This window comes from Canis lupus, chromosome 11, assembly GCF_048164855.1.
Source record: "Canis lupus baileyi chromosome 11, mCanLup2.hap1, whole genome shotgun sequence".
NCBI lineage: Eukaryota > Metazoa > Chordata > Mammalia > Carnivora > Canidae > Canis > Canis lupus.
This window is the reverse complement of record NC_132848.1, coordinates 58,648,730-58,676,143: the sequence shown is the minus strand read 5'-3', so window position 1 is coordinate 58,676,143 and position 27,414 is coordinate 58,648,730. Positions and strand designations below refer to the sequence as shown.

The 27,414-nt window shown below is 41.5% G+C and overlaps 1 protein-coding gene across 8 annotated transcripts in view; it reads right to left on the bottom strand.

Annotated features, from left to right (window-relative positions):
* Window positions 1–27,414, bottom strand: part of EML6 (EMAP like 6) — a 270,058-nt gene that overhangs the window by 48,284 nt on the left and 194,360 nt on the right. For all 8 annotated transcript variants that reach the window (XR_012003469.1, XR_012003468.1, XR_012003467.1 and 5 more), the window contains exons 18-26: window positions 27,290–27,390; window positions 25,773–25,975; window positions 23,340–23,451; window positions 22,930–23,057; window positions 18,623–18,764; window positions 15,610–15,762; window positions 15,316–15,447; window positions 7,302–7,390; window positions 3,428–3,604 (exon numbers count right to left, since the gene is read on the bottom strand). Coding sequence is in view for 5 of the 8 variants with exons in the window: in XM_072768387.1 (XP_072624488.1) it covers window positions 3,428–3,604; window positions 7,302–7,390; window positions 15,316–15,447; window positions 15,610–15,762; window positions 18,623–18,764; window positions 22,930–23,057; window positions 23,340–23,451; window positions 25,773–25,975; window positions 27,290–27,390 (1,237 nt within the window). In the remaining 3 variants the exon portion in view is untranslated. The remainder of the gene's footprint in view (window positions 1–3,427; window positions 3,605–7,301; window positions 7,391–15,315; window positions 15,448–15,609; window positions 15,763–18,622; window positions 18,765–22,929; window positions 23,058–23,339; window positions 23,452–25,772; window positions 25,976–27,289; window positions 27,391–27,414) is intronic.

Here is a 27,414-nt window from a genome sequence, read left to right as displayed (position 1 = left end):
TGCTTCCCCAGGACAGCTAAATTTTGAGGTCCGACAACACTGAATGTTGGCAACTGGGACTCTCTTACCTTCTCTATGAGAATGTAGAATGATACAACCACTTAGGAAAAAGGTGTGGCAGTTCCTTAAAAAGTTAAACATATATTTCCCCCTATGACCCAGAAATTCCATTTGTATGTGTATTTACATAAAAGGGAGAAAACATGTCCACAAAGATTTGTCCAAAAGATCTTGATAGAAGCTTTATTACAACCAAACACTGGGAAAGCATGTGCCCGTTGATAGCCATGTGGATAAACAAACTCCGTTCTATCCATACAATCGAATTCCACTCAGCTATAAAAAGGAACAGACTATTATTACACAGAACAGCAAGGAGGAATTTCAGAAACATCCGAGTGAAAGAAGCCAGACACAAAATAGTACCTACTTGATCATTCCATTTATATGAAGTTCTGGAACAGGTGAAACTTATCTATGTGGAAAAACAATGGAATAGTCTTTTCATGTGAGAACAGAGGTGTAGGGGGTTGGAGACTGACCCGAAAGTTAGCATGAGGAAACTTCCTAGGATGATGATAGTGGTCTGTATCTTGATAGGTGTTTGGATCATGTACATTTGTCAGTGTTCATCAAAAGGAATCTCAAAAAATTTGTGTATTTCAACGATATACAATTTTACTTAAAAAACGTCATAAGCAAATGCTGAACTATAGGTGATGACAGGCATGTTGCAACATTTAGGGGTAAGTATCCTGATATCTACAGTTTACTTTGAATTATATGTAGGATCTAGGTGGTGGGGTTCCAGGGGTTCACTGTATCATTCTTTTGCCTTATCTGTATGTTTGAAAATTTTCCTAACAAAATGTTAGAAGAAATCTTACACAGAAAATGTATAAAATACAAAACAGAGTGACTCTGGTTAAAACAGGGGTTGGGCCCCAGAGCCCCTTCAGTTGGTCCCTACCTTGTTTCCTAGGGTTGTCCCTGAGGAACCTCCTTGGAACTCGGGAATTGTAGTACCACAGCTTGAAATTTCTGCTATAAGCAGCCCATCTGGGTAGGCTGGGGATGCGGAGATGAATTCCCAAGACCAAGAGCAAATGTATGTAGCTCAGGAGCACGATACATGGGAAATTTAGCCATCTAAAGATCTGCCACAACCTGTCTAATAAAACCAGGTTTCACTAACTTTCTGACTTGTCCTGTGGGCAAGGTCATTTCAAAAAATGTAGAAGTAAAAAAAAAAGAAAAAAAGAAAAAAAAAAGAAAAAGTAGAAGTAGGAAGGAAAAGTGCCAAAGAGAACTGAACTCTGAGAAAATAGGAAGCAGGGCTAGTAAGTGATGGTGAAGTGATCAATCACTGGGGGAAGGCTACCTCGTGGTTTTGGAATTTGGGATGGATAATGACAGGAACACTGGACATATTCAGAAGTGTATCTTAGGAAAAAACTACAAAAATAATAATCTGACAGGATATTAACAAGTGAAAAATCAAAGAGGAAGGCACTTAAAGAAATCCAAGTTGCTGCTGAGAGAACTGGTGTGTTCAGGTATGAAGTGTACATGTGATGCAGGAGCAGATAACCAAGGATGAATACAAAAGTCTCGCACAGACAACTTTAATATAGTTTCAGGAATGCTGAAGTAAAAAACTAAGACAACTGGAAAGGAATTTAAAGATATATTTAGGACTAGGGAAAAATAGACAAAAGTTAGGAACACTTCCTAGATTGATGATTTATTTAATAGCAGCAAAAAACAGATTTACTTATCTCCTCTATACAGAAAATGCTCTTCAAACCAGAAAGGGCAAAACAGAGGTATGGGCTTCCATACAGGTACTTCTGGTGTGACCTTAGAAGTAAGGTCAGTAACAGCTGGGGAGTTTAGAAACCAGGAGACCCGGCATCAAACATAAAAAGTTCCTGTATCCAAAAGGGAAACAAGTAGACTCTGGCAAATATTGATTCATGAGTTGATGCAATCCCTGGAAAATTCTAAGGTGAATTATTACACAAAAGGTCAATAAGCACTTGGAAAAGGAAGTAATGATCACTAGGCAATGACGGGGGTTCACTATGACCTACCTATCTTTTACTGATTGGTTTATTAGAAGGAGAGATGAAGGATACCAGAGATAGAGTCCATGTGGCTTTTAGCATGATATTTTCCAAGCCATTAATGATGTATCACTGGGCTAGAGCTAGAAATGTGAGCTCGGTGTTAGCACAATCAGGTGAATGTCAATGTCTGTTACTGACTGGAGAACTCTAACTCAATGTGTACATCAATAAACCAAATATCAAAATGAATGAGGCTCCTGGCAGTGGTTTGGTTGTGCTAGTCTCTCTTCTTTTCTTCCCATGATTTAAAACCTCCACTTGTGAAATGAGAAGATAATGTGATCTGGAAAGGAAAGTAAGTATTTTGAAAAGGTATTTAAAAGATGTTGACAGGTTGATAGGTTATCTTATTATGAGATGTAGTAAGATGAATCTTATTGGGTACAAGTAGTAAGTTCAAATTTTAGAAAATCAGTGGTGTACATATAAGATGAGGGATAACCTGAACAATTTTTTTTTTTGAAAGCGATCTGTGATTCAGTTGTATAGTGTGGCAGCTCAAAAAGTTGGTAACATTTTAGTTTGATTTAATCCAAAGAGAAAATCCAAAGAGGGTAAGTGTCCCACTTGAGCCTGAGCTGGTCAACATCCCAAGTGGTGAATTCTATTTCAGAAGAAACAGTTTGGAAAGGAATTGATAACACAGAGCATGCTTGGAGGCAGGGGCAGCTGGAAACCATGTCCTGTGGGAGATGGCTGAAGAACCGGACACATTTAGGCTGAGGAAAATGAGGTTTTGGGGAGTTACATATTATTTTCCTCTATATGAAGGCCATTGGAGGACCATGGTTATGTGGTGATGGTTCAGAAGGCAGAACTTTGGCTAACGAGAAGAAATTTCAGCTCTGAGCTGAAAACAGAGCAGAATATTTTGACATATGAACTATTTAAAGATGAATTGGGCTACTTTGTGAGGTAGTGCATCCCTCCTCTCTGGGGTATGCTAGTATGTGCGGGAAGGGCACTGGCCCAAGACACTGTAGAGAAATTCCTCCTCCATGGTTGGTGAGATGTTGGATTTGATGGCCATTGAAGGCCTTTCCAGGAGGAATTCCAGACCATGAGGACAAGAGTCAGACCTCGACAGTAAACAAGTCATGAGGTGTTTAGACAGCAAACATAACAAGAGGGCTGCCGGTGACATTACTGACTGCTTATGCCTTCAATATTTGAAAATCCACTTAGAAAAACAAAAAACAAAAAACAAAAAAACAAAAACAATCTACTTAGATACAAAACATAGATTTTAGGTTATTAATGAGGTTGAGCAAGTATATATAATAAACATGCAGTATTACCTTGACAGGATAGGAGAAAAGCTTAACGAAACCAAAATCATCTCCAGTGGCTAGGAGGGAACAGTCTTTGGTCAGACTGGCGGCATTGACATCGGTCACATCACTATGCGCGGGCCAGATTCCCTCACAGGTGGGCCCTAGGACACACGTCCATGTGTCCCACTCTATCTTCTCAATCTGAAAAAGAAGGAAAGAAAATGAATATATTTTCACACAGCCTGGAAAATTTTTTAATTGAAGCACAGTTGGCACGCAATGTTACATTAGTTTCAGGTGTACAGCACAGTGAGTGGACAACTCCATGCGTTCTATGCTCAGCGCAAGTGTGGCTGCCATCTGCCACCATACAACTCTATGACAATACCACTGACTACGTTCCTTATGCCGTGTGATCTTTTTTTGAATTTTATTTTTTTTTAAAGAAGCGATATGAAGCTGAGTCATTCTAACTGATGACTTTACCAACCTCAAGCATTTGTGCTGTGATCTGAGGTGTGGAAGTGCTAAGCTGCATTTGTTTTGAGTGGCATAAGCATTATCTCAATGAACACTACAGTCAAGATAGCCATCTATTTTTCTACTGATAAAACCAACATTTTGGAATTGTGGAAATCTGATAAGAAGAAAGTTTTTTTCATTCTTCTCTAGGTATTTACCATCGTTGAAGCCATAAACTAGACCAGGGTTTCTCAGTGTCAGTGCTATTAACATCTCAGGCCCGGTGATTCTCTGGTGTCAGGGGCTGTCCTGTGCACGGTTGTACTTGAGCTCACTCCTCTCCTCTACCCACTGGATGCCAGTAGTTCTCCTCCCCAGGTTGTCTCCAGACATGGGCAAATGTCCCTGCAGGAGGGGGCAAAATTGCTCCCAAGTGAGAACCACTGAGCTACTTTGATCAGGGAGGCTAATCTGTGAGCAAAATATTTTTAAGTCACAGATACAACTTTTGTTTTGAAGAACTGCTTTCTAGAAGGAATGAGTAATAAGATTGTGCAGCTACCTTTATATCCTGTATGCTACAGAGAGATCATCTTAAACATCTGAAGAGCTGTTTATACTGCATTGCCATAAATATATATTTATCCTTGAAAAGTATTTTGTCTAAAATTCATGGACGGAAGATTTAAAATTCGTATTGGTTAAATCCTGTTATAATCTAGGCTTTCCTTTTTATTTATTTTTTATTTTATTTATTAATTTTTTTAGGCTTTCCTTTTTAAAATAAACAATAGTAACCTCCCTGCGTATTAGATTTTTCTGAGGGATGTGATCTGCTGGTACATCTTAGCATTACAGAGAAACGACAAGATAAAGACGCTGCTAGGGTTTCAGTGACAACATGGGGAGGCGTTAGGCATCTTTTAATGACTCAAATTTCTCCTCATTTAATGTTCTGTGTTCCTTCCTCGCCTGTGAAGAATTGGAACGAAAGAGCCGTGCTGGCCCTGGTGATTAGGGGTGCCTCAGGCAGGACCACAGACTGAGGTGACCTGAGGTGGCTTACACTGGCCTTGGCAGGAAGAGAAGAAGGAAACCGTTCCTGCTGGTTCCACAAGCAGGCTTTCTGGCCGCTGACTCCTCTCTAGGCTGCAGATCCCACTTCTGAGACCCCACCCCCACCCCCAGGGCCAGTGCCCTGTGTGGCACTCTCCCCAGCCTCGTGATCGAGGCACCAAAGGAGGGAGAGCTGTGGCTGATCACCCTGTGGTCACCCTAGCAGGTCACCCTCGGCCAGATCTGGACACTGTGGTCCCTAAGCAGGTACCTAAGTTGCTGTTTGCAATGGAAACTGCATTGAAAATGGAACACTAAGAAGGGCTCCTGTAACCCACGAAACCCCAAAGGGGTAAACTTGCTTAAAAGTCCTGGAACTGAGATGGGAGTAGGGTCTTTTCCACAGCACCTTGCCTTGGGCAGATATATCATTACCACCATGACTTTCAGGGGAAGGGACCGAAGCCCAGAGAGGTGAGCCATTTAAGTCACAGCCGGCTTAGGAGGCAGAGGGGAAGCGAGCTCGAGAGAGGTGGCCGCTTTAGTGTCGCTTTAACTGCCCTGAGCTGTGTCAGATGGGTTTAAACAGACATTTTAATATGTGTCATACCTAACAATTTGCTGAGTAAGCTTTGTATTAGTTTCCCCAGGACTGTTTAAAAAAATAAACTTTTTTGAAAAGAAGATTTCCCAAATCCTTCATATGCAGCAGAAGGGCCTGATAATACTGTTGATGGAAATGCTGAGCTGCCTCTCCAGTGCCCTCTCCAGTGCAAGACCGGGGGGGACCCAGCCATGGAAACACCAGCTGGATGGCCTCCCCAGACAGCAGCAGCAGAGGTCGGCCTCCGGAATACCAACTGTGTACCACAGAGCAACAGAAGCCTTAGAACATGAATTTCCCTCTTGTGCATAGCCTTCTTATATAGCAATTGCTCACTGGTCCCCACTTGGCATTATTCCCCCTCCACCAATTGGTTAGACTGAATTTTATTTTAGGATACTTATTTTGGGACATCAGAACATGAAGGGAAAATACAGATGAAGTGATGTAAAATGATGCTTAAACACACAGGAGAAATCCAAGAGGCCCGGGGCTTAGGCTGCCGAGCTACACACAGACACCTGGCGACTGGGACCACACCATGGTTCTCTTATTCTCCTAGAGCCTTAGTCCCCCTATCTGTAAAACGGGACTGGCAACCATCACACGAGGCTGTTTTGAAGACAAAAGTATAGGCATATGAACTGCCCAGAACATTCACCAAGTATCCAGGGAACAAATGACATAATTTAAAATATTTCTTACCCAAGGCTTCAGAAGTTTCTTTTAAAAAGTTAAAATGACAACTGATCAGAGATAAATAAATCAGAATCTGGGAGTGAGAGCAAATGATCAGGAAACAGTTTCCAGGACTATAATGCCATCGTCTATAACTTCTGTCTCTTATGTACTGCATTAATACTTCTTAGAAACCATGAAAACATGAATGGGCACATGTCCCAGTGTCCCTGGGAGCACTTTGCAATGATAAGGATGGTTTCTATTACCTGTGAACTGAAGTAGAGAGAGGGAGATGCTCATCCCTCAGCAATGTACCCGCCGACCCTTTCCCTGTCAGGAAGCAAGATTTCCTTTCCTCTCCTTTCATCAAAGGTTATGTAGCAAATAAAGGAGTTGGGTTGTCTCCTGGGGCTAAGAGGAGGTTCTTAGTGTTCAATCAGCCAATTACCTGATGGCCATCGTTCCCTCTGTGGAAGTACCCTGCAGACCCTGAAAGAGGCACTTGCACACAAGAGCAGCTGAACCTTTAGAAAGGTTCAAGGATTCAAAAATTGAATATAGGCTTTGCCTTCAACAATTAAAAAAAATGATGAAGGATATGACATGAGGAAAACAGGAAAAAGGCAAAGAGTTTGATATAAGTGGATGGTCAAGCTGTAGATGGGTTTGGTCTTGAAAAGTAATTTCTCTCACTGTTGTTGTGGAAGATATTGTTACAGTAAATAGTAAAGAGTGAGAAGGCAAGTTTCAAAACTTTCTGTTCCCAGAAAGCTTTGCACAAAAGGACAGGGCCTGTCCAATGGAAGAAGTAATATGTGGCATCCAGGCTGTTAGCTTTGTCACTGTCTTCCAACAGAGAAAAAGGAAGCAGCTGAAGGCTGAATGCATGATGCTGTATCAGCAGTGCTGGGAATCCACAGGTTCTCAGGATGTGGGGAACCAGACTAAGCAGTAAGAGTTAAGAAATAAGTAAGCTTAAAGGTACACTGAATATAACCCATACCGGTGGATAATGATTGACAGGTTTTTATTTAAAATGCACATATTAAATCTTCATGAAACACTTTTTTAAAAAGCTCTGTGCATGACTATTACCTCTGAAGGTCTGATTACATGCCGTTTGCCTCTTGGAGCTTCAAAAAAGAGTTGTTCTTTGGCACCCGAATTAACTTGCAGTAATTTTCCTGGGATGAGAGAATGGAGTAGAGAGACAATTTACATCTTCATTTATCTTCCTATTATAAAGAGATAAGCATGGTTGCAACTATTTTGATTCATTTTAATCAGTCTCATAAATTGAGCAACTAAATCATGAGTTTTCCTGAAGTTCACGTAAGGCAATTACATGGCATGGTATAAACCCTGAAGGCAGGAGTTTGTTCATGCGGACCTCATCAGATCCGACCTTGCACATCCCTCATAGAATCGAGCCTGCTTGGGTGCCTGGGTGCTCAGTTGGTTAAGCATCTTTCTTTGGCTCAGGTCATGATCCCAGGGTCCTGGGATAGAGCCCCTCATTAGCTCCCTGCTCAGTGGGGAGTCTGCTTCTCCCTCTCCCTCTGCCGGATTCCTGCCCTCACCCCACCCCGACTCGTGCTCTGTCAGTCTCTCTGTTATAAATAAATAAAAATCTTTTTTAAAAGATTTTATTTATTCAGGAGAGACACAGAGAGAAAGGCAGAGACCTTAGGCAGAGGGAGAAGCAGACTCCCTGCAGGGAGCCCCATGTGGGACTCCATCCCAGGACCCCAGGATCATGCCCTGAGCCGAAGGCAGACGCTCAACCACTTGAGCCACCCAGGTGCCCCAAATAAATAAAATCTTTAAAAGCAACAACAACAAAAAGAATCAAGCCTGTTATGTTTTACTCTGTTGCAAGGAAGTACCTATTTTTCAAAAGCTTGACAAAATCTAGGTATTTTGCTCGTTTTCCTGGTTGCACAAGTGTGCAATAAAAGGAAACTGCATTGGCAAGAACTATGGCATCAGAAGTGAGAACGTTGTGGCAAGCATCCACACTTACCCAGGCCAAAATTCTCAATTTGTCCTTTAAAGTTTAGAAACTGGAAGATAAGGATGCATAAAACAACCTATAAATACTCCTCCTCCTCCCTTACCTGACTTGAAAATGTGTAAAGAAATCCAAGATTTTCCCAAAACAAAGTTTTAAGCAAAAATGGTCTTTCAGTCTGATATAAAATTAAAATGTTGGATTCAATTTGATTAATGTTGAAGAAGATTAGACACCCTGATTCTCCTCTTAACATCTCGCTAATCCTTTATGGCTTGAAATTTAAATGACTCAAAAGATACAGACTCTAGTAATTTTTCAGAATTTTAAAATCACAGAACATTTCAAACACATGTAGAAATAAGAAGAGTATAAAGAACCCCCACGTGCCCAAATGTTCAGCTTCAATAGTTATCAGCACATGGCCAACCCTGTTCTGTGAGCCTTCACTCAGGCCTTCACCAGATAATTCCAAAGCAAACCTCAAATGTCCTAATATCTCATCTGTAAATAATTCTGTGTATATTTACATCATACCATTTCTACACCTGCTTTTTCCCCATAACCCTGTACATCTAGTAGTCTTGAAATGTCTTTCCTGCAAATGTAATACCAAAATAAGAACTTTGTGGCTCCTATCATGCTCTTTAATGCTTAGGTGGCAACCACCTGGCTTGGCAATCTGGTTTGGCTAATCTTCTGGAGACTGTTTCTCAGTGATGAATTAAAAATAAGGCTCTCCAATTGTGTAACTGAAAAACCTTAATTTTTCCTAATTTGTTGGGTTATAATATGGTGATAAGAGGCCTTGGCCATGAGGAGCAAGTGAATTTGAAGAAGTTTCCTTTGAAAGGGGTACATTTCTCTGAACTTGTGGCTGAACATACATAAACGAGAAAAAAAAAAAAGGTAGTTAAATTAGCTGAGGCTATTTGGTATTACAAGAAGGTGAATAATCAGTTTTTTCCAATGAATTAAACAGACCTATATTTTTTTAAGGATTTTTTTTAGGATTCTCAAGAGGAAGTGCAAATAACAAATGATCTGGAAAAAGAATCAAAGGATTCAGTGAAAATCTCCTTTGATTCAGTGGCTAATTTTAGATGACTTCTGGCCATCTAAATAGCAAGAGAACTCCAAAAGAACTGTAATTTCCAGATAATCCTAACAATTTACACCATAGTTTCAAAGATAATATTTTACTTAAGGAACACCCCAAAATTATTAGAACAGTTTAGTGAAGCACTTCATGACTGCAGGGTTATTAGAAAAAATTTTTAATAATAAATTTATTTTTTATTGGTGTTCAATTTGCCAACATACAGAATAACACCCAGTGCACATCCCGTCAAGTGCCCACCTCAGTGCCCGCCACCCAGTCACCCCCACCCCCTAACCTCCTCCCCCCCTTTCACCTAAACACAGGAGACAAGCACCAGAAGTGCTGCAACTGCACATAATGCCTATGGGGTACCAACCTAGCTCATGTCCTTCCCTAAGAACCACCCCCCACTGGGAGCTGGACTCCTGTGGTCGTGTTTGCTCTCTGGAGGAGGACACTGACCCAGGAGGGGCCAGGCTGGAGATGACATCCTCTCTCCTGGGAACTTAGAATCTAGGAGACCCAATCAGTGGGTGCCTTGCTGGGATGAGATGTGGACTTTGGAAGTGAGGGTGGCATTTGGGGGCAACTGAGTGGACCACAAACAAATGAATAAGGAAAGTTGCCTGGCAGGGGGAGGGGCCAAAAGCAGACATTAGAGTGATGACAGCAGTGGACAATGAAATGATCTGCCTTGGAGCAGGAGAGGAGAGAAGAGGGGAGAGGTGCCGGTTTGGTTTTCTGGTTCATTCCTAAAGCCAGTTCCTCAGGAGACACTGCTTCCTGCTTTTAGATTCTCCGAGCTATCCCCAAATCTTCCCAATAAGCTCATTCTTTATTATTGTTTAAAAAAATGTAAGCTGAGTGGGCCTGAGTTCCTTGCAGCCAAGGATATGAAGAAATTTTTTTAAAAACCGCAACTATTCTTGTGTTAGGAAAGTGGAATTATGGGTGTGATTCCTCCCCCTACCCTATTCTTTACTGTGGTTATTACTCTTTTCTTTAAGCATAGAGGAAATATTTAGGTCACCACTCTTTTTTTCTGCTGCCTTCTGCTGTCATATAAGCTTGGAAAGAAGAGCAAAAAAACTGTATAATCCACGTATAGTTGCCCCTTAGTAACAATAACCCTGTGCTCTCAGAATCTGCACATTTTTATTCATTTAGAAACTCTACTCACAAGGAGGAAGAGAGCTGAAGAGCCAGATGTCCTTGCTACTAAGCAGGTATAGAGGAAACCACACGCCCTGCAGGTGTATAGAGCTATATAATCCACAAAATGATTCACATCCATCATCCCTGTTGCTAAACAATTTACAAGTTAGAAGAGTCCCATAGCTGGGTGGCTCAGTGGTTAAGCAACTGCCTTCAGTTCAGGGTCCTGGGATCGAGTCCTGCATCAGGTTCCCCACAGGGAGTCTGCTTCTCCCTCTACCTATGTCTCTGCCTCTCTCTGCATCTCTCAGGAATAAATAAAACAATCAAAAAGAAGAGTCCCGAAATTCATACTAAATGTACCAAATGTATCAGACCACTTGCAATGAAAATGACAAGGAGAGTTCTATTATGACCCAAACTGTTCACTGGTCAAAATCTTGCAATCCTGATGTTTCTTGAAACGAACTAGTATCAGCCAGAAAATACTCTTCCATATTTTCTCTCTCTCCACCTTTTTTTTTTTTTTTCCTTTCTTAAGCATTCTGTACAGGAGCTTTCATTCAGGGGTAGCTGATATTTCTGCAAAAGCCTGATGCGCTTTTTGGTTTCCTAGGACCGGTGGTTGCCATGGACACGAAAGGCTGCAGTGGCTGCTGACTGCGCATCCCCCGCCCCTGACAGGCCAGCTGGCTCTGGCAAATGTGTTCACTATTTTTGACAAGATCAAAGGAATGAAAAGGAACCCTGCTTCTGAATTCTGCTCTCTACCCTTGCCAGACCCTCGAGGCCCCACCGTGAAAAGCTAGGTTGGTTTTGAGGCAGTATGGCACATTCCTGAGGTCAGGCATTTGGGGAACTGGGGTATCACGAGCCCAAGCATACCAACGTGACACACATGTCACAGCAATCACCTTGGAGTCAGACCAGGGAAGATCCACGGGCCTACCTGCACTTATTCTCTGGATAGTAGAACCCCACCCTGAAAACACTCTATTCTCCTCTCTGTCCATAGAAAACGTTTGATCTGATGCTCTCAGCTAACCAAGGGGCCGCCTAGGACAAGAGACAAGGAGGCTTTTCAAAGACCTCAGCCTCCTTACTCCCAGGACCTCGTCTATCACCCTGAGCTCCAGCTGGATCACAGAGGCTGGCTTAGAGCAGAATTATGGAAGTGGTGTGATGGCTCCACACTGAGGGCCTTTATAAAGACTGTCACATAGGCATCTACGTGGTTGCGACCCACTGATCCGGGCCAAGTGCTCTTTCCATCTAAGACTTACACCTCTTTATATCCCCTAGCATTTTACACTGAGTCTACACATTTGCAGAATTAAAAGAAAACTTCCCAAAATGCAAATAAGAACCTATTACAATAAGATACCATCTCATACCTATAAGGATGGCTACTATAAAAAAGATCTGGGATCCCTGGGTGGTGCAGTGGTTTGGTGCCTGCCTTTGGCCCAGGGCGCGATCCTGGAGACGGGGGATCGAATCCCACGTCGGGCTCCCGGTGCATGGAGCCTGATTCTCCCTCTGCCTATGTCTCTGCCTCTCTCTCTCTCTCTCTCTCTCTCTCTCTCTGTGACTATCATAAATAAATAAAAAAATTAAAAAAAAAAAGATCTCCTCACTAAAAAAGCCCCCAGAAAATAACAAGTACTGGTGAGAATGTAGAGAAACTGGAACCCTTGTGCCCTGTTGGTAAGAATGTAAAGTGGTGCAGCTGCTGTGGAAAACAGTATGGTGGTTCTTCAAAAAATTAAAAATAGAATCACCATCTTACTGAGCAATTCCCCTTCTGGGTACAGACCCCCAAATAATTAAAAGCAGAGTCTAGTACACCCACGTTCATAGCAGCATTATTCATAATAACTAAAAGTTGGAAGCAACCCAGGTGTCCGTCGATGGATGACCGTATAGACAAAATGTAATCTATATATACAGTGGAGTATTATTCAGCTTTAAAAAGGAAGGAAATTCTGACCCATGCTACAATATGGATTAATCTTGAGGACATTATACTAGGTGAAATAAATTAGTTACCAAAAAAATACTGGGGGCACTGGGTGACTCAATTGGTTGAGCATCTGACTCGATTTCAGCTTGGGTCATGATCTCAGGGTCCTGAGATCTAGCTCTGCTTCGGGCTTTGTGTTCAGCAGTGTGTGTGTGGGGGTGTTAAGGTGGGTGAGGTGGGGGGGTTGGGGGGATCTGCTAGAGATTCTCCCCTGCTGCCTGCTCCTCACCTCACTCATGTTCTTTCCCTCTCTCTCTCTAAAATGAATGAAAAAAATCTTTTTTTTAAAAACCCCAATACTATATGATTCCACTTACGTGAGATACCTAGAGTAGTCAAACTCAGAGACATAGAATAGAATGGAGGTTAGTGGGGGCTGGGAGAACAGGAAGAGGGGAGTTACTGTTTGATGGGTACAGAGTGTCGGTTCACAAGATGATTTACAGAGGAGGGTGGTGATGATGGTTGCACAACAATATGGTTGCAGCTAATGCCACTGAAGCGTACATTTAAACATGGGGAAAATTAGAGAGGGTGGCAAAACATGAGAGACTCCTAACTCTGGGAAACGAACAAGGGGTAGTGGAAGGGGAGAAGGGTGGGGGGGTGGGGGTGATTGGGTGACGGGCACTGAGGGGGGCACTTGACGGGATGAGCATTGGGTGTTATACTATATGTTGGCAAATCGAACTTCAATAAATAAAATGGTTAAGTGGTAAATTTTGTGTGTGTTTACCACAATTGAAACTAGTATAAAAAATCTTCCCAACTGAAATTTATTCTTCCTATGTCCCATTTTCTCTCGGAAATAATTATAACATGTAAATAATAGTTGAATGTAGCCTACCCCCAATGGTCACTGTAATGGTGGGATTTCACATGTTGTGCCACATAGCCTGTGGGTGTTGGATTCCCAACAAAATGCTCCGCACTCTATTCTATGAATGCATAAGGCTGGCCCTGACTGTTCTAAACCCTCCTCCCACAATGGCATAAATAGGGATGTTAGCAAGAGATTACACAGGGGGAAAGCACTTTTTTTTTTTTTTTTTAAACAATAAAGCAGAGAACATCCAAAATGGGGAAGGGGGTGGTGCTGAGAAGCAAGTGTCTCCCTCTACCCCTCCGCCTCACTGCTTCCTAGAGGACTCTCAGACCACCAGCATCCTCCCTGCTCACAGATGCCAGCCGGGGCCCTCGGCCCTGTGTCTGGCAGGGCTCTGACATGAAAGTGAGAGGGACTTATCTGATCTCCCTTTGTCCTGGCTGGGAATTACACCTTACAATAAATGGCACACTTTCGTCTATTGTGCTACATAAAACGCCTACAGGTTGTAAGGCTCAATTAAAGTCCAAATATTCTAGGGCAGCAAGTACAGTCATAAATGCATACCCACCTAGCAGAAGGATCTGTCTGTCTATGGCTAGCACTTCAAAAAACACTTGAAGCAAATTCTGGCAACTCTGAAATAATCTCTTTTTGGTTGAGGCCCTCAGCACCTCTTTCTCCTGGCTGATTTTAGTTGCTTCCCAACTCCAGGCTTATTCGTCCTCCCCAAGGTGGCAAGGAATGCCCCACTCTAGATCCCTTAGAGTTACCTAATACCTCCAGGATAAAGTTCAGGGCTCAGCTCCCTAGCATGACGTAAAGGTTCCTTTGCATTCTGTCCTGGTCTGTCTCTCCACATTCCTCTAGCTTTGTGCCCTCAGCCACTCAACATTACTCACTATTTCTTAATCTCCCCAGTTCTTCCCACCTCCTGTCTTGACATGTCATATTCCTTCTGAGCCTGGAATGCTCATCCTAGAATTCACCGTCTGGTGAACTTCTACTTATCTTTCAAGATCCCTCTCAAAGGACATTGCTTCCATGAGGCTCCATGGATTCCCTTGTGAGCTCTTTCCTCCTCCATGGATTCCCTTGTGAGCTCTTTCCTCTGAACACCATTGGGCTTGGTGCTTTCCTATCACAGTCAACTAAAACTTTGAAAGCTGGGATGCTGCCCATTCCTAGATGCCTACTCCAAACTCTAACTTCAGCCAAGTTACTGGGATGAGATCTAAAAGTGACCCACCCTATAATAATCATGCTCCACACCGGGTGCTTAATGCTGACATGGCCCATTCAGAGGCCCTGCATGCCACTTCCCTGTGACTCACTGCTTCTCGTTCCCATGCCTTACCATTTGGATGCCTGTATTTCAATGAACTTATAAACTCTTGTGGAGAACTGTAGGAACTGTGTCTTACTTCTGAATCATCCAGATTTTCTGGCTTTAATACTTCAAACATGGTAGAAACTAGATTTGTTATGGGAGTGACTTGGAGGAAGTAGGGGGTCGGCCGGGAGTTTTGGAGAGCAGGGTAATTTCAGGTGAGCTGAATGTAGCTCTCTACCTCTGTCGGAAGGTGAAAATTGTGGTGACCTCTTGGGCAGTTCTCTGAGAGGTGGAACATTGATAGGAAAAGGGAAAATGGGGAGGAGGAGATGCAAGGCAAGGACACAGAGTGCTGAACCCAAAGGTGAAGGACTGGCTCGCTAGGGTAAGTGAAGGCATCCTGTATCTTCAAAGGTCTTAAAACTCAATGGCTTGAATTAATAGTAATAGCTGTAGTACTAGTAATAAGACAGAAAAACTACTCAAAATGTTAACAACAGGTACCCCTGGGTTGTAAAATTACGGTCATTTATATTTGTTGTAGGTTCTCCATTCTGTTTTTCTCTAAAACTCAACTATCTTATTTGGAAACAATATATGAATAGATATTGACGTTTTTAAAACAAAAATTATAATTTAAAAGCCACAATATACTTTACCTCTTGAGTCCCAGTCAATATGTGTAATGTAACTGGAAGCACCTTTACAGATGCCAACCCGTTTGCTTGTAAGTACGTTGTAAATATCCACAAAGTTATCGTGGGATGCCACAGCAAGGTATTTTCCTGTATCTATAAAGAAAATGGGCAGTTAACACCAAAATGTTTTATACAGAAATTTACTTCCAGGAGCTTAGTTCAAAATGGGGAAAAGGTCAAGGAAGTATTCAAATAGTCCACTCTTACAAATTTTTGTCCCAGCATATTCTAGAAAGTTTCTGCTGTAGTCTTCACCTTTTGAAAATTTAATATCAGAGATCATTTCTTTTCTGTGATGGAAGGAGACCATATCTTCAACAGTGTCAGCATTTACGACCAGGAAACTGCCATCATTTAAGCCAACTGCTAAGGCTTTCCCATCAGGGGAGAAGGCACAGCATCTTCCACCTAGAAAAGAATCCACAAAGAACGGTTGTTACCATGATTCTATTATCAAACAAACTCAATGAAGAGAGGGAGATATTTGCACATGTGCATTATGCATAGGCACGGGACTGTGTCTTTAATATATTTGTGAGAAGAACTAAAACTTTGTAATTTAGAACATATCTTCCCTTCAAACCCAAGGATATTGATCAGAATGCTAAAACAATAACAACAACAACCCACTAAACAAAACGTTTTCTACTTCTTTAAGGTTTATCCTTTTATTTCTTAACTACTTGAATAGCTGGGATTTTCAAAAGACCATGAGAGTGAATGGGGGAAAGGAGTGAAAGATCAGTGAAACCAGTATCTTCGTTCCCAAGAAAAGAGATGATACTTAAGAATGGGAATTCCGGAATTCACTTTCTAGAAACTGTGTTTTGGGTATCATGCCTTACACACAAAACTTGCTTTAGAGAATTAGTGAGACTGTTGTCACTCCAAGTCTTTGATCCATGGATCCTAATGCATAATTCTAGAAAGATTTTACCTTGCCTCTTCTGTCAAGGATGACACACTCTCAAAAGGTATCTACTAAACTAAACAGTATGGGCTGCCAGTGCCACATGAGCAGTATTTTCCACTGCTTTGCAGGGTCACAGGGAGACATTCTGAATGAGTGTGGACTCTATGTGTGTGGGTGTCCAGTAGGAATCCTGTTTAAGAATATTCCTCACCCTCCCCCGCCCCACCCTCTCTTCTTATTGTCAAGACTTTGGTGAGCACAGCCCCGGGGATGGGATAGTCACACAGCCTTGCGTTAAGGCATTCCAAACTCAGCTTCCGCACACGCCCCTCCATCACTGTTGATGATGTGCTGAAAGCTACCAGTAACTTCAAATTGCCTTATCTAAATTACATCTTCATTCATTCACTCAGCTAGCAACAAGTTATTTATGTACTGTGAGTCATCCATGGTGCTGGGGCCGAGAGAACAAAAGACAAGCCTGCCCTTGAGGAGAGTCATCAAGATTAGGTTAACTGTACACTTTGTTGTACAAACCAGGACATTTCTCAGAATGGAAGGGAGAGCTATTAATAATTACACCAGGACAACCGCTACAAACGGGGTTGAATGATCATTCCGTCTAAGATATGCGAGCAGTTGTTCTTTCAAACTAATTTTCAACCCGGTGGATAAAGTCCAATGTCTGATGTTGAAGTCACTCACAAGGAGGTCCTGGTATATAATTTTCCCGGTATAAATCAGTGGTCAAATGATTCAGTCTTGTGGTGGGTAAGAGTACGGGGCTTCGGAGTCAGACCTGGGTTTGAATCCCGGCCCCACTGCTTACTAAGGCCCCAAGTCCACTGTAAAGAAAGGCAAAAGGTGGAGAAAAGCAGCCTTAGGCAGTGCCACAGCTGTGCTCTCAGAAGCCACCCTGTTGGGGTTTGAGTTCAGTTTCAATCACCCACCAGCTGTGCAATTTCAGGCAAACAGCCTTAGTCCTCTGTGCCTCAGTCTCCTCATCTGTAAGTGGTAACAATAACGGCCTTACTCCTTAGGTCCCCATGAAGACCAAACGCAGACTGCTAGCAGTCACGGGCTCTACAGGACCAGCCACCATCTCCGTTCCTGTTGTCTTGACATCTTTTGTCATTTTATTCCCTGCCATAGAGTCTCCATGTCTCTCTCTGTGTAAAACTGCCTCATACAAATATCTGGGGGTCAGACCCCAATCTCATCCTTTCCTGCAAACTCTCACAAACGCCCTGAGCCTCAGTTCTCGGGTTTCTCCGCGCTGAAGCTGTCCCTGGCAGCAGGCCTTCTCTTGAGCCTCCACACAAGCGTGCCTGTGCCAGACATCTTTCATTTGTCTCTCCACAGCCGCTCTCCGCCCTGCTCTTTGCCTTCCGCTGGCCTGTGCGGATGGCATCCATGCCCTCCCTTGCCCTCTGGCTTCTGACTGCGTCTGGCCAAGGGGGATCACAAATGGGAGACTCAAGAGAGTGAGGAAGGAAGGGGGAACAGGGATTTGGGGTATGTACCCCCCTAGCTGCCTCCCTTGTGGGGTCACTGGGCACTGGCTGCATCCCTGGGCCAAGGGTTCCAGCTCTGGTCCGGCCTGTCATCTCACATGGCTCTCACTTTCAGGGTTCCAGCCCTGCTCTCTCCTCTTGCCCCTTCAGGCCCAGGGCAGATGAAGGTACCTGGTAGCTACCACCTGTGTGGTGCTGTACTGTCCCTGGTCATTCCTCAACACCCTCTCCGCCCCCTTTAACAAATGGTCCCAATTTTTAGACTCTTCTCAAATCGCCCTATTTGAACGGACCATCTGTTACTGGCACTCTGTTTGAATTTGTCCATCTCTGGGATCTTGGGAGCCCCGGTCCCTGACACACAGAAGCCACTCAATAAATGTTTGCTGAATTTGCACTTCTTTGTATACCTCTTTGTTCTAGTGGTGAAGGGCATTAAATACATATTTACTCAATTCCTGATACTATTTGTTGTTCTATAAAACTGACTTTTGATTTTCAATAATAAAATCAGTTGTAGAGACTGTTAGCATAAAGAGGAAACAGCGTTCCTTACAAGCTGCTAGGTTTCAACAGACTCCCACAGCTCTCCATGAGAAGAAGAAGGACATATTGCCCCCAGGTGGCAAATGTCTGTGCAGTGCAAGAAAAATGGAGGAAATAATAGACCAGGCCAGTTTTCTGGAATTTGTATCTGTAGCAACAAACACTGAATTCCCGTTACCCAGCGTACGTGGGGGCACGTAGCAGGCCCGCTCAGTAAACATTAGTCAATGAATGAACACAACACATTCTGTTGTTGGCAAATATGTTTACAGATGTGTAAGGTGAGATCGTGTACCTTTTTTGAGTTTTCGTACCGCCAGCATCCGGTGCTGGGAAGATAATTCCCAGATCCGAAGCGTTTTATCATCGCTCACCGTTGCACAGATGGGCAGGAGAGGGTGGGCAGCCAGCCCCCATACTTCCCCTTCCATGTGTCCCTGCGGGAAGGGAAACAAGGCGATATCAACTCAGTTCACGCTTCTTGGCTAGCCCTCCTGCCGCACGGGGCTGCACACCCAGCCGAGAGTATCCTAAACAGGTTCAAATATGAATAAACACACGGTGTAGCTTCCCTGAGCCACAATGAATGCACTGAATAATTATTTTCATCTGAACTTGAATCTAAGGCTGGACCTACATGATGCTAAAGCAAAACATGGACTCGCTGCTCATGTTTTGTATATATGATGTCAAATATCTTTCCTTTTAGAAACATCTGGGTGAATAATAAAATACCCGCATTTTATCCTCTGGCTTGATATCAAGCTAACATAGTATCTAAAGGGACACATACACTTGTAAAACAGCTTTATCATGACACAGAACACCTTTATGAATGAGCCCACGTTCTAAAAGATGTAGGTAGCACCTATCTCTGTCAGAGGAATTAGACAGTGATATTCTTGTTAATTTAATTCAATATTAGTTCTTTGACTGCATAGTATTTGGCAAACAAAAATAAAGAGAGCTCAGTTTTCATATCAAGTGTCCTAGGAATAACTCAGGTTTAGTGTTTGTTCACAAATTATCCTGTACAGTGAATATCAGGAAACTGAACAGTGCTTAATAGACATTGGACCAATTCCATATACCTGTATCTTATCACAAACACACCTAAACTGGCTTAGAAATTATGAGATGAAAGTGTTTTAAAAAAAATGAACAATTAGGGAGAAAATTACTCTAATTCCTACAATTTATCACTCAATAAAAAATGTAAAGGATAGATTAGTGCACAGAACAATAGAACAGACCAGACTGTTCACCGAATTTCTTTTGGTGGCTACTTAGAAAGAGGCTTTGCTTATAAAGCAAAAAGAAAGACTATACAAAGGCATCAGAAAGGTGTTTGTACTTGGAATGCTTGTGGGAACAGGTGGCTTTCTGATGAGAAACTGGATGATTCTGGTTGAACAGGGAAACTGAGCAAAACAGTAATTTGGCAGAAGATACAAAGTTCCAAATAGAGCTGACATTCAAATATCTGAGAAGGGCCAAGGATGGAGATACTGTCTTTGAATTTATTTATTTAACTACACTATTAAGTACATCCCCAGATTTCTACTTTTCTTTCTTTCAGAAGCCCCCCACCCCAAAGATTATGGTCAGAGAATGGGTCAGGTGTCAACTCTGATTTTTCCCCAGGGTGGATCTGCTTGGAGCCCTTTCCCAGACCAAGTCCCTTTTGCAGTTTGCCTGAGGACGGAGATGTGTGGCTCTGAGACCCTTTCAAACTGCTGCCTTGTATACTGACTTAAACATGGTATTTTCCTAATCTAACAGGATCAAATTTCTATATAACATAGGAATGGACAATGAGCAAGACAGGCTGGACGTATCTCGAGTGGTATGGGAAGGGGCTTGGAATCTTACCTTCCTTCTGACCACCCGTAAAGTTGGCAGTAAATAGCTGCATAACTGAGAGCTGATTATATTCAAAGAATATACAATGGGAATTTCAGAACTCAACTCGTCCCCCAACACACCCTTCCTTCTCTTAAAAAATAAGCAATTTATTCCAAATGACACTGAGTTGCCATGCTACCGGGCAAAGTGGTTCTCATATCTTCTCATAGCAGGACAGTGGATGGTCTTAATCACGCCACCTGTTCCTAAACTTTCTCTCTGCATCTATCCTCTCTTGGAGCAGGACCGTGAGCCCCAAAAGGACAGGAAGCCCTATTCCACTTGTGTACAGCATTTGACACAGGGCTGATCTCAGCAGGAGCCCAACAAACGCTGATTCAATTGAACTACTTAGTTCTGCTTAGGGGGAAATGGCAAATGAGTGATAGACAAGAAGAGGAAAGAGAGATGTTGACAGAGAAGAAAAAAATCAGTACAAGTATAAGGAGACAAGATGGCAGTAACCAACATTTTTTCTAAAGGTTCCAGCAGCTTTACTGCCTGCCCGTAGCCCAGGAGGCCATGCCTTCTATATGGCTCTCCGGCAGTCTCCATGCTAAGAGACATCTGGAGAACAGCCTGGTGGAGCGAAAGAGGAAAGGCTCTGTTATCTGACAAACCTTGGTCAGAGCCCCAGCTCGGCAGTTCTTAGCCTAGGGTGGTGGGCAATTTACTGGGCTTTGGGTCCCTCATCTAAAAAACAATTTCAACTGAGCAAATCTGTTGTGAAGAAATAAATTTTGTACAACAGTACTGCCTGACACACAGTAGGTGCTCAATAAACAGTACCTGTGGCTACTTTTATTAGAACAATTGAAAGAAATATGGGAAAGAACAGAATTATAGAGAATGAAAAGGTCAAAAGCTTTTATTTTCAAGTTTAAAACATATTGAAATGAACTAAGCTCAATTATAATATTTTTTTAATTAGAAAACTTAGAGCTTATATCTTATTCTATTATTTAAATCAGTGTATGGAACTGAAAAAATTTTTAGCAATATAAACATGTATGCAAACAAGTTAAAATCTCAAACATTTGGGGATTAGAAAGAAATAAGCATTTTTCAATAAGATTAAATAGTCATGACCGGAAAGACAAAGAAATTCATTTAGAGGAAAACAACAAACTCAAGATCAGCTGGAGAATAGAGAAGTCCGACTGCATGGTCGTACCTGTAGAGTATTCTCAGTCCTGGCCACCTGGCACAATCAGCTATAGAGTTTTTGAGGTTTGTTTTTAACGAAGAATTCTTTTTTCTTTTTTTAACAAAGAATTATTTTTTAAACACATTCTTATGCAGGATATCCTGAGTGGAGCTTGGGCACATGCATTTTTAACACCTCATAGTGTTGTGAACCATGGTGGGTATACAGATCTGTTCCCAAGGATGTAGCAAATCAGACAGCCACTCTCAGTAGGATTTGGGGGTTCATCTCTAATATAGCAAGTTTGTAGGAGAAAGAGGTGAAGCTTCTCCATTGGACTCACAGGAGTCCTGAATCTTATATAATCAGTGTGTATTCTTTTTACTCCACCTTCTGAAATTGCACCCTCAACACTACCCGAGCCTCTTCCATGTATAAATAAGGTTTGTCCATCACCAAAATGGACGGGACTATCACCTCCACGGAGTCCCACCCCGGCAAGTGAGATTTTAATCACTTCATTGATCTTTGAGGATTCTGTTGATGTTTATTTTAGTGTGATTTTACTTGAATATAACTCTTGAGGGGAGAGGGAGGGTAAGAAGTAGTTCAGGTGTTTATATGCATCAAGGCTGAAACTAGAACAAGGCAAAAAAAACTTAGGAGACACTTGTATATTTGGTATGAGTCGAGAAAATAATTTGTCCTGATGGTTTTACAGATTGACAGATCAAGAAGAAATATACCTAAGGATCCTCCTCCACATCTGGACTTGATCGAGACATGGACTTTGAACAGATACTGTGATGGGATAACACTCTTGGGGACCCTCAGTGGGGAGGATGTACTCTGCATGTGGTAGGGACAGTAATAATTGTGGCCAAAGGGAAGACTAGTGGACACATTCGTGAAGTGACCCTCATGGTCGTCCTGGTTTTCACTCCTGTGTAATCACCTCCTTTTGAGTATAGCATGATCTATTTGCCAACCAATAAAATAGGGCAAAGAGGTGGGATGTTCATGATTACATGTATCTGATAAGATTATGTCACATAAGACTGTGGTGGCTTCAAGGAAGCAAGCAGCCATGCTGGGGAATCCCATGTGGCGAGGAACTGTGTGCAGCCTCTAGCAGCTGTAGGTGGCCTTTGGCCAATAGCCAGCAAGAAATGCAGCCCTCAGTCCTACAACCACAAGGACATGAATTTTGCCAACAACCTGAGTGATCCTGGAGGCAGATCCTTCCTTGGGTGAGCCTCAGATAAGAATGCAGCACTGACCTTACTGTAGTCTTGTAAAACTTTAAGCAGAGGACCTAGCTAAGCAATGCTCAGACTCCTGATGCAGAGGAACCTTAACATAATAAATGTGTATTGTTTTAAGCTCCTAAGTCCACTGGCAAATTGTTATAAGGCAATAGGTCATTAACACAGCAGTTATGTGATCCTGAGACTAAGTGCCTACTTCAACAACACACGCTAAACGGACCCCTCGCCACACCCTAGTCCCAGCTCTGATGGGAACTGTGCGTTAGAATATGTACACAGTACCTGAACAAGTAGTGTCATTGGGCCGCTTTTATCAATTTCCAGGATCTCCCCATTTTTGGTTCCCACCAAAATATGTCCATGTCCCAAAGTGATGGCACGAATTGAAGGGTTATCTTCCAAAAGCAAGCCTGTGTGTTGGCGGGGGGGGGGGGGGGAATATTGTATTTAATATTGCAAATATTGTATTTAGTAGAACAAGAACAACAAAAAACCTCATAATCATAATATATTCTGCCTCTGTAGTTCAAAAGTACTAGATAGTAGGCAATCATCCTTGATATTTCTACTAAGAGTGAGAGGTCTAAATGCAGAAGGAGAACTGATTTAGTAATGGCTGTCCAAGAATTTTGGTACCATCTTTTCCATTCCTATGAAAAGAAGGATTTCTATTACATATTCGTGGGTGGCACCTTTTGAGCTGGTTGACAATGCTGCTCTTTTAATGGCATAAGTCTTCAAGCATCTCTCAAACATATCATCCCAGAGTTCCACAATTCCATCCTTTCCACCTGTTACAAAACCCTGTGAAGGCACACATGGGAAGGATTAAATACACATCAAAATGACAAGTTACCCATCTGGCCTCAAAAGAGGACCCCCTTGGGAAAAGCAACTTTGTCTGTGTTTTTTTCCTAAGCATAGGAGACTGAAAACTTGATAATACAATATTAGTATAATATTTCCTAGAAGCATCTCTTCCCTACTTCTCTAGCAGATAAAGCACATTCTCAATGTGTGTTCTTTACACTCTCCTCAGACATTTGGTTGGCACTTGGCACCCTAGGTCATGGATGGCTGTTTCTGTACCCAATCCCTCACCTCAATGTGGATGCCTAAGGAACATGAAAGCCTTGCAGACTTTCTGGTATCTCAGCTATTTCTACTGAATGAACTGGAATTGACATCACAATTAAAAAGGATTATTAAGTATTTTAAAATGAGATATTTACTTCCAGGAGAAAACATCATTATTTTTTAAGAGCAACTTAGGCAATTCATGTAACAAAACTATCCTATTTTGTTCAATGGACATCAATGACCATAATAATTAAAATCCAAATTAATTTTTATAAAACCTGGAAAGTAAAATGTTTAACTTGTTTTTTGTTTGTTTGTTTTTCCTAAACGGCGATCCTTATTTTTATTCTGAGCTTATGATTTTCTGGCTTATCTAGTTTTCCTTCCAGGCACATTATATATACCAACTGCTCTTAGGAAAATCCTTTTTTTTTTTTTTTTTTAAATGAGAAATACTAAGTAATTCATTGTTTCCTTGGAGACTTTTAGTTTCCTTTATTTCAATGAAGTTCGTAAGGAAATAATATTTTGAAGTTTTTTTTACATTAAATACCTGTATTCTCATGACAGATTTGGAGGGGAGACTCAATCTCCAAATTAAATTCAAATCTGGTATATTACATTGTGACATCCTTGTATTTTCCATGATGTTTCAGGTTAACTTACCAAGCAATGAGAGAGTTTAAACTAGTTATAGTACATCAACTTCTAGGCCTACACAAATTTTGCTTTCTACGTTACTTTTGTCTAACGTACAGCTTAAGCCAAAACAAATTTGCCAGTAAAAAATAGCCTGACCACAAAAACAGCCATTGTAGTTGCACGTATAACAAGAATCTACTTCTGTAATGGGATCAGCATATTTCCCTGGGAACAGGTAAATGTAAAATGAGGCTTGACTGAGTTAGCTGTGTTGGGCAGCTTATACTTAAGTTCAAAAGTCAGAGAGTACAGACAAACTGGTGCCACCAGCAAGTTGGCAGTGAATAAAAAATGGATTTTTCTGGTAAAGTGGTTGAACAAGGTATTTTAATAAGTGTGATCTTTTTTTAGAAAACACCAACACCATAAGGCAGGAAGGTAGCTGGATGGAGCAGGACAAAGGAGAGCGTAAGTGGAAACACAGCAGGTGTGATGATTAATTTTGTGTCAACTTGATCACAGGGTGCTCTGATTAAATATTATTTCTGTATTTGTCTGTGAGGGTATTTCTAGACGAGATTCATATTTGAATTGATGGACTCAATAAAGTAGACTGCCCTCCCCATTGTGGGTGAGCATCATCCAATTCTTTGAGAGCCTAAATGGAACAAAAGGCAGAGGAAGGAGGAATTTATCCCTGTCTGTCCTGTCTCACTCACTGAGCTGGGACATCTCATATTTTCCCGCCCTCAGACTGAGATGTACACTAGTGGCATCCCTGTTCTCTGGCCTTTGGACTCTCACTCAACTACACCACCAGCTTTCCAGGGTCTACAAGCTTGCAGATGACACAGTGGGACTTTGTAGTCTCCATAACCACATGAATCAATTCCTTATAATCTCTTTTTTGTTTATGTGTATGCATATCCTATTGGTTTTGTTTCTCTGGAAAAAACTAATATTGGCAAAGAAAAGATTTCACTCTAACACTCTTGTTAAAGCTGAACCTGTCTACACTGGTTATCAGCTAAACCTCAACCATATTGAGTGGGACAATAATCGAACCATTTGGTACTTTAAGGTCTTTGCTTATTGTGTACAAAGGAGGAAGAGAACATTGAAGTATTTCTCAGGACTCGTCTGCTACTGGGTATGTACATTATCCCAACACTTCTTAAGGGACTTTCAGGGGTAAGAGCCGGGAAAAATGAATATGAAAAGAGAGGCTGCACGTAAATAATTATAAATGAAAGTAATTTTTAAAATATTTGTACTCTTCTCCATTCATGCCAATTACTTCCCAGTTTGGACAGGTTTTAGAGATAAGTAAGCATCCTGCTAGTGTGGGCCTTTCTCAGACTAATTTATAATCTTAGAAAACTAATGATGAAGATACACCATACCTTATCCAATGCATACATAGCAAACACAGGCCCGTCATGAGCTTTCACTGTCTTTAGTAGTAGAATATCTTTCCAAATAAAAATATCTCCAGTAGCTGCTCCTGAGAACACTAGATCTTCCATTCGCCCGTAAGAAACACACATCATTGTTTCCAATTTTCCAACACTTCCAAAAATTCCTCTTTTAGAGGTGAAGCCCCCACCTGAAGTGGACCAAGAGCATTTATTATTTTTTGAAAAACTGACACTTTCTATGAGCATTTGGAATGATGGTCTTCAATGAAAAATCCAGTGTGTCTATATTATATGTATATGGAAAGATGTATAAAGATGGCATGAAACATAAACAAAAATATTATACGAGGCTTTCTCATTTACACATTTATTAATTCAATGTTTACTGAATCCCTCTTTTGTGGTAGACACAGTAGGGTCAATGCTGGGGTATAAAACAAGGAGTTTCTTCATTCAGTGAACTTAGGTTCTGGTTGGAGAGGGGATGCCCTGATGGATCTCAGAACAAGACATGCATCTAACCAATGTTCAGTGCCAGTTCTGTGCCAGTCAGAGGAGGGGTGACTCAGTGCCTGGGGTAGCTAGGAAAGTATTCATGAATGTTGATCAAAGGAAATGAGAACAACACTAGCAGTAATAAAAATTGTAAACAAGTTAAGTATGTTTTTGTCTTCATTTTTACCATGGGAACTTTAGGGTGAGAAAATAAATCACTGTGTAGGAAAAGGTACATCAGATTTGTCCTTGAGACATCCACATTTCCCGGCACTTCCTAAGTAGCACTGACAAACCCAGACTTATTCCAGAAAACTATGCATATGCTGGTTCTCCAGTCATGTTGGATGCCATTGTCTTTTCTTTAAAAGCAGAAAGTACTGGACCTGTTGCATATTTACATTTTGTCCAGTGTAAGATTATGTGTGGTACCTAAGCCAATACTAGAATTCACAATCCTAATAATAGGTCTGGTTTATTAGTGAGAAAAATAAGATATCCTTGCATGTTTTGATATGCTAATTCACTTATCCTTATTACCAGTATTATAATGCACAAAAAAAACTTATTTGGATCACCTACTAAGTATCGTGTTGCAGTTTAAGTCATATCTAAATTCAGTGATGAATTAATAAAAGAACCCTCAAAATATTGAAAATATTATTCACCCAAAGTGATTATTTTATTTCCTGTTCAATGTTCCAACATAATTACAGCTTTCAGAACAGATGATTAAATATAAAAATAATTATTTTCACAGTAGAACATTTCCCAGAGCTTTCTAGATATTGATAAACATACATAGAATTATACAGAGTGTTTTGAGTTCTACAACTCAGACACATTAAGCAGCCCAAGGTGAATTTGGAAGAGAATGTCTGCTAGGTACATTTTAATTTTAAACTGCAGAGACCAGCTAGTTAGTGATGGTGGGCTTTTTTTTTCCAGCTGGGTTTTGTTTTTTTTAAGCGCTCAACCACATAAATGATAAATCCAAACAACAGTACCTGCTTGTTGCCAGAATTTGATGTGCTTCATCCCAACTGTAACCAGTTTGTCAACATGGTGTGGGTTACACTTAACCACAAATATCTTATCTTTATGTCCTCTGTAAGAGACAAACAAACAAACA